Consider the following 9,921-nt stretch of genomic DNA (forward strand, 5'->3'; position numbering starts at 1 on the left):
AAAATCGGCGCGTTTCAGAAAGGCGGAGCATAGAGGAGCAACAATAATGTACAGTATGTTGAAAATAATGTGTTTACGAACTGCGTAAACACATTGCATTACACAAAATAATGTTCTTTTTAGCAACATCATATGACCCCTTTAATCAGCAAGGCTTTAAAGCAGATGAAAATAATTTAGTTATGATTGTGAGTAAGTGCAGTGTCCTGGGAGTGTAATTCTGCTGCTGAGTTAACAGTTGATGTGAATGTCACATTGTATAGTATATTGAGACGCCAGAACTGCAGCTGATAGAATGTGTGCTGTAGCACGATGCTAAAATATTTCTTCAAAAGCAGAATGTGGAGATATTTTAATCATCCACGATCAAAAATAGTCATAGTGGACACCCCTAACACTGCCTATAATGCAACATTTAATATGTTAACATTCAAAGTATATGTGTGCATGTGTATCCATACCATTTCTGGTTGTGGTGATACCACTTCTGTACACTGCACTTCACTTGATGAGGCTGGGGCCACCTTCATGGCTGCCACTATGTCTTTCAGTGTTTTCACTATATCTGGCAACTCTAGTAATACAAACATGGAGCACATTATATTGGTTTTGATCTCATGCCCTTCATCTATAAAACAAACTACACTTCATCTTACATAGCTTTCAATGCACTGGCAATTTCTTCATCAAGCTTTGGTTTCTTTTTTGGGCACTGTGATGACCCATCATCCTCACTTTCTGTCTCAAGCTGTAAAAGAACAAGTTTCAGCATTTGTTTTAATATGGAAGCATTGCTTTTATAATATTAATTTATTGCAATACTTGCATTTCCTACTGGTTCCTTCATGGGAGAAGATTCTGCATCAATAGCTGTTGCGTCAGAGTCTGAGTCAAAGTCATAAAGTGGTGAGGCTGTGTTAGGATCAGGTCATTTTAGTTTTCTCAGGTCCTCCTTCAGAGCAACACACAACAAAACAAAGAGCTACCCAAACCTTAGCAATTATGTTTTCTCTATTAAATATTTAATGGGTAACACTTTATTTCGATAGTCCACCCTGCTGAAAAAAAGCTATAGAACCCTGCCCAAAACACAATAGAAAATGTAATGGATTTAATGGTTATAATGGGAGTTGTATTGGTTTAAATGGAAACTATAATGGTGTCTACTGGTATGTGATGGATTCTATTGGTGGGATGTTAAATCCTATTGAAAAAATGCCCGAAACACTACAAAAAGGATTTTTGTAAAGGTTTTACTGGAAAATGGTTTATAATGGTATTTTAATGGAAACCATTGGAATTTCTGCAGCGGTTTCTATTGGACTTCTATTGTTTTGTTTTTTTAGCAGGGTAAACACAACAAAATATATGAAGAACTAAAAATAAGCAAATAAGTTATAAACATTTGGAAAATATTAAAGGTATTTGAACTTTTATTTATCACTCTTTCTATATTTATTTAATTCTATTTTTGTAAGTTTTTGTAAATCATAATGATGTTAAACTATTGTTTTGAACTGCTTGCTATCTACAGTGCTTACTATACTGTTTTTATAGTGTGATTTCTGGTGAATTGTATTAAAACCAGACTAAAAATCCTAATAATAACTCTGAACATAATAATACATATTAATAGCAGCTATATGGAATCCACAACGATTATAAAACCTCCAAAAATGCAATTCATAGATAATAACAAATTATATTTCAGTGATATTTTGACCACTCTCGTAAGAAATGTCCACGGTTTCATTTCAGAAGTCTGGTCACCTTTCGTTCAATGCACTTTTGTGATTTTAGACAGCAGCGCGCGAACAGGACTTTTATTTTGGTCTGACGATATGACATCATAAGTCTGCGCCGCGCTCCTGCATCAGTTTGGGAATCTACTCTAGAAAGGTTTTGTGTTTTTTCCCGCATTTAAATTGTTTAAATCGATGCAAACTGCTCTGTTTATTTTACAACTTTTATAATAACTGTAAAGTAATCCTTATCATTGAATAAAACAGTGTAATGCGTTATTTAACTTTAATAAACGTTATTTTTTTCTGAGGAAAGCGCATCTGAAAAACGTGGTGCGTCTCATTTCGCGCTCTATATCGTGAATCACTTCATCGTGAAGAGAAACGGTGCTTTTTGAAACAAACTCCGAGTCAACTGAAGCGAAAGTGATTCACTTGAAGCTCGAGTGAGGACACACTCTGGTCAAAACAGTGTAAATACTACGAGATCAACAAACAAACATTGTGTGATGGGAACTACTGCAAATCAATAGAAAATGAATTCATTAAAATATAATCTATTAATCAATACATATCAAATCAATATAAAACAAACTATAAATCATAAATATGATTGTTTTGACTAATTAGGTCATTTAAAATCATGAAAATCAATTCAATCTCATTCTGACTGATTAAGATGCAACCAGAGATATAGTTTGCATTTATTTGTGTTAATTATTCTGATCTTAAACAGGACAAAGTGTTCAAACACTGAGAAAAACTCCTGGTGAAGCAGCTGAGATCCACGTGACACACAATTATAAAGATGGCGTTTATTAAAGAGGAGAGTGAAGATATAAAGATTGAAGAAGTATTCAGTCTGAAACAAGAAGATACTGAGGAACAAACAGGTTGGTTTTCTTTTTCAAAGCTGGACTTTTTAAAATGTCAGGCTCTACAGAAGTTAATGAAATTGTTGAAGATTGTCACATGAGCAGTTTTATTTGACATGGAGAGGGTCGCCTCGTGATCTATCTATCTATAGTGGGTAAAATAAGTATTGAACAATTCCCCATTTTTCTCAGTAAGTATATTTCTAAAGGTGCTATTGAAATGAAAGTTTCACCAGATGTCGATAACAAACCAAGTAATCCACACATACAAAAAAATTAAATAAAATAAGTGCAGAAGTTAAGTTATGTGTAATAAAATGGAATGGTGGTGAAAAATGGTGAATTGTTCAATACTTATTTTATATCGTTTGGTGAAGCATATTGAAAATGCAAAGTCGGCAACACCTAAGCTCCAAAAGTATCAAAGAAAAATTTATTTATAAAAAATTCACATAAGGTGTAACGTTTCGAGCACACAGGCTCTTCATATCGTTTGGTGAAGAAATGCAGTGAATGCTGTTATATTTTTCATGTTTTTGGGTGATGTGTAAGGGAATTTAAACTATTCACAATCTCAGATACACTTACTCTAGTTTACAAATAAAATATTATTATTGTAACTTATTAGCATACTTTAATATAAACAGTGAATAAAAGTAAACACTGAATCAAGCGATAATTAAATCATGTCAGATGCACCAGATGAAATAAAAACATTTCTCCTGTTGAGATCTCCATCTTGATATTTACTACATGTTCTACAAGAACTTAAGAACTTTTATAATGAACTGCTGCATAATCAAAGGTTTAAATCAAACTGTTAATGTTTGTGAGCTTCACAAAATTCAAATCAAAGACAAACTGCACACTGAAGAAATCATCTATTGTGATTTACACATCTTCTATCATCTTTAGTTGTAAACGTAGCATCAGAAGTTGATCAGGGATGAGAGCCCCATGTAGCAGCACACATGTGGGATGTTCTTCACATTAGCACCTAAAACGTAAATCAGTACAGACTCGATTCATCTTTAGTAGCTGGTGGATTTTTACAGTGTGACTGAGGCCACATCCACACGGAGAAGTGTTTAGCTGTATATATACAGATTTTGTATTGTATCAACGTTTCGCAGGGCTCTACAGTGCGACTGAAACCTACTGCGTGCGACTATGAAAAAATATTTAGGAGCGCCTGTGCGACTGACCCGATCAGCATATTTGTGTTTGCGCTGAGGGAGCTTCAAAGGTTTCTAACTTAGGCTATTTACAACGTGCTTTTGCAGCGTTGAGTAATGTATCACAGACCTCTCATTATAACAAACAAAGTGTAGACCGAGTGTAAGGAGCTCCATTGATTATAATGGAGTTTTGTGAGATGAGCGACAGCTTTTAATGATTATTAAAGGAGTTTACAAATGTGATATTGATTTAATACAAGAGTTCATTAAACAAGAAGTTAATATTCAGTCACTTATATTGTCTGACTACAACACTATTGCCTTATTTTGCTCTATTTCGTCAATGAAAATAGTTTCAAACAAAGTAACAGCTGAGCCGCTGTGCATCTCCATTAAAGCACAGCGGTGTTTCATACACGAATGAGCTTCATTAAACGAATCCAGTGAGTCAATGATTCAATTACCCATTCATAAAGACAGTCACGTATTTGAATGAATCGGCTGTTCAAATGAATCAAATAAATGAATGATTCGGTGATAAAATCAGTGCCACCTGCTGGCAGTTTTAGTTTAATTTGTAAAGTATCTTTTCTGTTATTTAAGTCATTTCATGTTTCTATATTCAAAATTTTATATTTAAAACATTAACCTCAACATGAATTTATGAATTGAATTGCACTCATGCCGCCTCTGAGCCTAATTAAATATCTGAAAATACACCTACAAGCTACTTGTGTGTTCTTCTGTGCCACCTCTGTAGTACAAATTTATAACTTAACCAAATTAAATCAGTATTTATTCTTATTCTACTTTTTATTCTGTTGTTTTAATTAGAAATTTTAAAACGCTTAAATATATTTTTTGAATTTGACAAATAAAAGACTATATACTTTTAATAAAGTTAGAAAAATGCCATTACAAAGGTAAAAACAAAATTCCCTGTACATCACTTTGAGTCAAATATCACCTTATAATGGGAAGGTTAATTTTTATCAGAATTTGTAATTATTGATTAGAAGGTGCTCCTAAAAAGAAAAGTAAGCATAGAGCCCTGTTTCGTCCAGACGGATCCAGCGTTTTGGGAGTGTGAAACCATTTTTTTTTTTTAAACCAGGGGCCTGTACCATGATGGTGGCTGAACAAACTCAGGGTTACAGGATTAGTTTTGAGTTGACAAAACCAAACCAGTCCAATCCGGCTTTGTTGGTGCCATGAAGCTGATCATCAGCTTTCTCTGTGAACTCAGGCTTGATCCTGAGTTAATGGAGCGCGTGCACTCGAAAATGTGACATCAGTAATGAGCAGCCAATCACATGCCGTAAAACTATGATTCACTTCTTGAGAGAGAGTCAGTGCGAAGATTAAAAGATTGAACAATATGAAGAATTTGAACACATTTACACAGCACGATCATGAAACAATCTATCCATGAAAGAGGACAACTTAAAGAAAACATCTTACCATATAAGTGCAAGTAAAAGTTGTAAAGTTAGTTTATAGAGTTGATAATATTTATAGGTATAAAAACACTTAATCTAAGCTCATATGTAGTCGTGTCTAAAGCAATTGATTCTAAAACTTATTTATATTGCATATTATATATATGTTTACATTGATTTTAAATAAAAGCTTAATAATTACTATTAAACTAAACTGGCATGTGTTATGGATTAAGGGTATTATAAATAATATAAAAGTAATCTCTAAAAATCAGATGATTTTATATTTAAATGTTTTACTATGCAGCGTCCTTTAATTTGGAGTAAGAGAAACTGGAGGAGTGGCTTTATTGTATCAGAGACGTGTCGCTTTGCTTGAAGCTGATTGGACAAATTTTGGTTTGAGATCTCTAAACCAGAACATAACCTGCCCCAGAGCAGGTTAGCTGTGGCGCGTAAGTTACTATGGCGATGAACACTGCTAAAAGCCAAACCACTTTCATGGTACCTAAAACCCAGAGTTGGTGCAAACTAAACTGAAACTTACCTGGATAGCCAGCTAAACCAGCTTCATGGTACAGGCCCTGGGTCCCGGAGTGAATAAATCTGAAAAGACCCTTGCGTTTTCGAGTGTACAGCCAATCTGTATATTTTCTGAAACGATGATGTCATCAGCCCACGTCTTGCCCCTAGTCAGACACCGCTACTTCACGTAACAGCAGCAACAACATTAACAAACACTGAACGATTGTCTTTTTATTAACTAACATTAGATTAATAAATGTATTGTTCCATGTTGGTCTTGTTGTTGGGTTTGTATACCGCGCGCAAGGTTCATGCGTATGCTCCAAGTCGTCGTCTTCGTTTTTAGTGTATCTCTGTGGCAGAATTACAGCGCCACATACTGGTCTGGTTTTGAGTCAGTTTTGTGGTTTCGTGTGTACGCAGATATTTCTTGAGACGAGGAAAAAAAAAAAAAAAGATTGGATAGGGAAAGTTCTGGCTTCGTGTGGATGTGGCCTGAGACTTACTTCTGCTTGTATATGATGCTGTGAGCGAGAGCTGTTTGTTACTTATAGCTAAATAATAGTCACGATGACAAATACATTTTAATTAGAGATGCTCCGATTGACCTGCCAGGCTGATTTTTCACCTGATCCGCCCAGACTGGTGACCAGCCAGTCAGCCTCACATCTTGCCAGTTCCAAGCCGGTCCATTTTGACGTCACACTTATGCTCACATCTGCAAGTAAACATGTCATCGGTGTGGAAAGTTCTTGACTGTGAGCGAAGAAGACACAATGGACCTCATTCATGAAATTTGTGTAAATATATGAGCAACTTCTGAGTAAACTTATGTTAATGAATTCCAATCTTTCATAAATAGGGCGCTCATGCATGCTCATACACAATTAGCATAATATCCGCCTATGAATTGCAGTTACGCAAATTGCATGTTCAGGAACGCAATGGAATATTCTGGTCTACTTGCTCAGGTTTGGCTCCAGTATATTGCATGAATGCAAAAAAGATTAATAGGCCATATGCCTAACAATAAATATTCAATAATGTGTGTCCACCAAAGATTTTTTAGCCATTAGATTTTAGTCTCCCTGCACTGGCTACCAGTCACGGCTCGCATCAAGTTCAAGACACTGATGCTTGCATATAGAACAACCACTGGCTCAGCACCTGTTTACTTGCACTCTCTATTAACAAACTACATCCCCTCCAGAAATCTGAGATCTGCTAGTGAGCGACGCCTCGTGGTACCATCACAGAGAGGCGCAAAATCACTCTCTAGAACATTCTCGTTCACCATTCCTGGCTGGTGGAACGATCTTCCCACCCCTATCCGGAATGCTGGATCCCTGTCAATCTTCAAGCAACAACTGAAAACTCATCTCTTTCGACAGCACTTGACTTCATCCTAAACTTAAAAAAAAAAAAAAAAAAAAATTATCTTTACTTATTCCTTCCTTTAGTAGTTTGTATTTATTTGAACAATGCCTGAGACTTGGTGTTGCAAGCACTTCGTATGTCTGATTGCCTCTTCAAGATGAATCGCTTTATGTATTCCCCAATTGTAAGTCGCTTTGGATAAAAGCGTCTGCAAAATGACTAAATGTAAATGTAATGTAAATGTAGCCAGCTGAAAAATGTCATGCGCTCTTCTTAAGACGACCAGCTGGTGGCGCTTAAACGATTGGGGTTCCTATGATTTGGAATATCCATGGCAGCCACGGTATTAGTATCTAATTTTTAAGAATTTTACTAAATATAAAAAAGCAGTAACCAGTAGTATTAACCTCTTTTGTTGTAGGCAGTCGTTGTACAAGTAGGATGGTTGGTCGGTATTTGTCCCGCCCCTCCTCCATTGATAGTGACAGTGACGAACAATGCATTTATTAATAACAATTTTTAATAAGTGTGAGCTGAAGTAAACCATGGAGGAACCACCACAGAGCTCGGTTAACGCTTGTCCAGCACAAGTAGATTTTAAAGGGGCTAGTGAGAGAATTTTACTTGCCCAAACGGACGAGAAGCCTGATTATAATGTCAATAACAAATGGGAAGCACTGAAACTTGGCCACCAAAAATTTGTGCATGAGTTTGTTTTAATAAGATGGCATCCATTTAATAATATTAATAAATATGATCATTTACATTTAATGTTATTATCGGAAGCGATATCTTCGATTTTATAATGGCACAATTATATCATTTGCATTTTAATTTTATTTTTGCGTAGCTTGTCAGTGAAATATGGCTCTGTCTAGTAAATGCTGCTCCATGTGAAAGCAGGTGATGGAGATTTATTACTAATCACAGAACCAGCTTTACTGACAAGATGCGCATGATAATCGCACTCGATTAATTGTGCAGCCGTATTGTTGAAAGGTCTGCATATTTCTAATAATTTAAATTGGTGTGTCAAACTCAGCCCTGCAGCCCAGCCTCTGCAGAGTTTTAACTCCAATTCTAACAGAAGCCTTAATCAAGGTCTTTAAGGTCAAATTATTAGGTGTGTTGGTGCTAAACTCTCCAGGATAAATGGCAGATTTGGGCCATTTTTATAGTCTGTCATACTGTTGTTTTTATATCGAGATTAACTTGTATCTGTCTCTTTTCACCCTAGACCTGATGGTGCTGAAAAAGGAGAGTGAAGTACTAGATGAAATGCAAGATGAAGATCAGTATAAGAAAGAGCATGATTTCATAACTGGACAAAAATCAATTAGTTGCTCTCAGACAGAAAAGACTGGAAGTAGAGATCATTACACCTGCCAGCACTGTGGAAAGACTTTCAATCAACATGGAAACCTTAAAGTCCACCTGAGGATTCACACTGGAGAGAAGCCTTATACATGTCAACAATGTGGAAAGAGTTTCGATCAACAAGCAAACCTTAAAGTCCATTTAAGGATTCACACTGGAGAGAAGCCTTATACATGTCAACAATGTGGAAAACATTTCAATGAACATGGAAACCTTAAAGTCCACATGAGGATTCACACTGGAGAGAAGCCTTTCACCTGCCAACAGTGTGGAAAATGTTTCACTAAAAAAGGAACCCTCAAAAGCCACATGAATGTCCACACAGGCGAGAAGCCTTACACATGCCCCCTGTGTGGAAACCGTTTCAGTCAACAAGGAAGCATTAACAGGCACATGAAAACTCACACCGGAGAGAAGCCGTACATCTGCAAACTGTGTGGAAGGAGCTTTACAACAAAACCAAATCTTAGGTATCACATGAACAGTCACACTGGTGAGAAGCCATTTACATGTGATCATTGTGGAAAGAATTTCAGACATAAAGGAACCATTAAAAAGCACATGATGATTCACTCAAGAGCTCCCTCTCTCAGTTATATATGTCATCAGTGTGGGCTGAGTTTTCCAGACAGTAATCACCTTAAAAGTCATGTCAAATCTCACACTGGAGAGAAGCCTTTCATGTGCAATGACTGTGGAAAGACTTGCTCAAACAAGACAAACCTAAAGATTCACATGAGAATTCACACTGGAGAGAAGGCTTTCACCTGCCCTCAGTGTGGAAAGAGTTTCAGATTTAGAGGAAACCTTCGGAATCACATAAAAATTCACAGTGGTGAAAAGCCTTACACCTGCCCTCAGTGTGGAAAGAGTTTCACACTTAAAGGAAACCTTAACATTCACATGAGGCTTCACACTGGAGAGAGACATTTCACATGTCTTGAGTGTGACATGAGTTTCACATATCATAGAAACTTGAAAGATCATATGCAAACTCATTCGGGCCAGACATTGACACGTTCTTCAGTGTGACAAGTTTTGAAAAAGGAGCAATTTTAAAAAATCACCTGCACATTCACTCTGGAAGAAGGTGCCATAATGTGTAATAATTTTGCCATCACACTAATACACCTGGAAAAGTCATGTATGTGTGAGACCCTGTTTGTGTTCTTTGACCGGACATCATTTTAAATAGTTCTGCAGTATAAAATGGCACCAGAAAAAGTTAAACTGAAATAGCAAAAATAATTTGGAGAGCTGAAATTATTAACTGAAACCGTGACATTTCATGAGCTTTTTCCTGATTAAACTTGGTTTTGGTTTCATTTTTATGGGCTTTCAGGCTACGTTTACACTGCGAGCCTTAAGCCTGAGAGACACTGCACTTGCATGTCACACTGCGACGTGA

At 36.4% G+C, this 9,921-nt stretch overlaps 1 protein-coding gene across 1 annotated transcript; it reads left to right on the forward strand.

Annotated features, from left to right (window-relative positions):
• Nucleotides 1–1,748: 1,748 nt before the first annotated feature.
• Nucleotides 1,749–9,685, forward strand: LOC131537193 (gastrula zinc finger protein XlCGF57.1-like). The gene is made up of 3 exons (XM_058770492.1): nucleotides 1,749–2,215; nucleotides 2,479–2,635; nucleotides 8,374–9,685. Exons 2-3 carry the CDS (start codon nucleotides 2,551–2,553, stop codon nucleotides 9,543–9,545), a joined length of 1,257 nt encoding a protein of 418 aa, XP_058626475.1. The 5' UTR covers nucleotides 1,749–2,215; nucleotides 2,479–2,550; the 3' UTR covers nucleotides 9,546–9,685.
• The last annotated feature ends 236 nt before the right edge of the window (nucleotides 9,686–9,921 follow it).

The sequence above is a fragment of the Onychostoma macrolepis genome, chromosome 03 (genome assembly GCF_012432095.1).
Source record: "Onychostoma macrolepis isolate SWU-2019 chromosome 03, ASM1243209v1, whole genome shotgun sequence".
Classification (NCBI taxonomy): domain Eukaryota; kingdom Metazoa; phylum Chordata; class Actinopteri; order Cypriniformes; family Cyprinidae; genus Onychostoma; species Onychostoma macrolepis.

Coding starts and splice junctions, on each gene's coding strand:
- LOC131537193 (XM_058770492.1), top strand. CDS start 2,551: ATGGCGTTTATTAAAGAGGAGAGTGAAGATATAAAGATTGAAGAAGTA. Junction 2,636..8,373: donor AGATACTGAGGAACAAACAG/GTTGGTTTTCTT, acceptor TTTTCACCCTAG/ACCTGATGGTGCTGAAAAAG.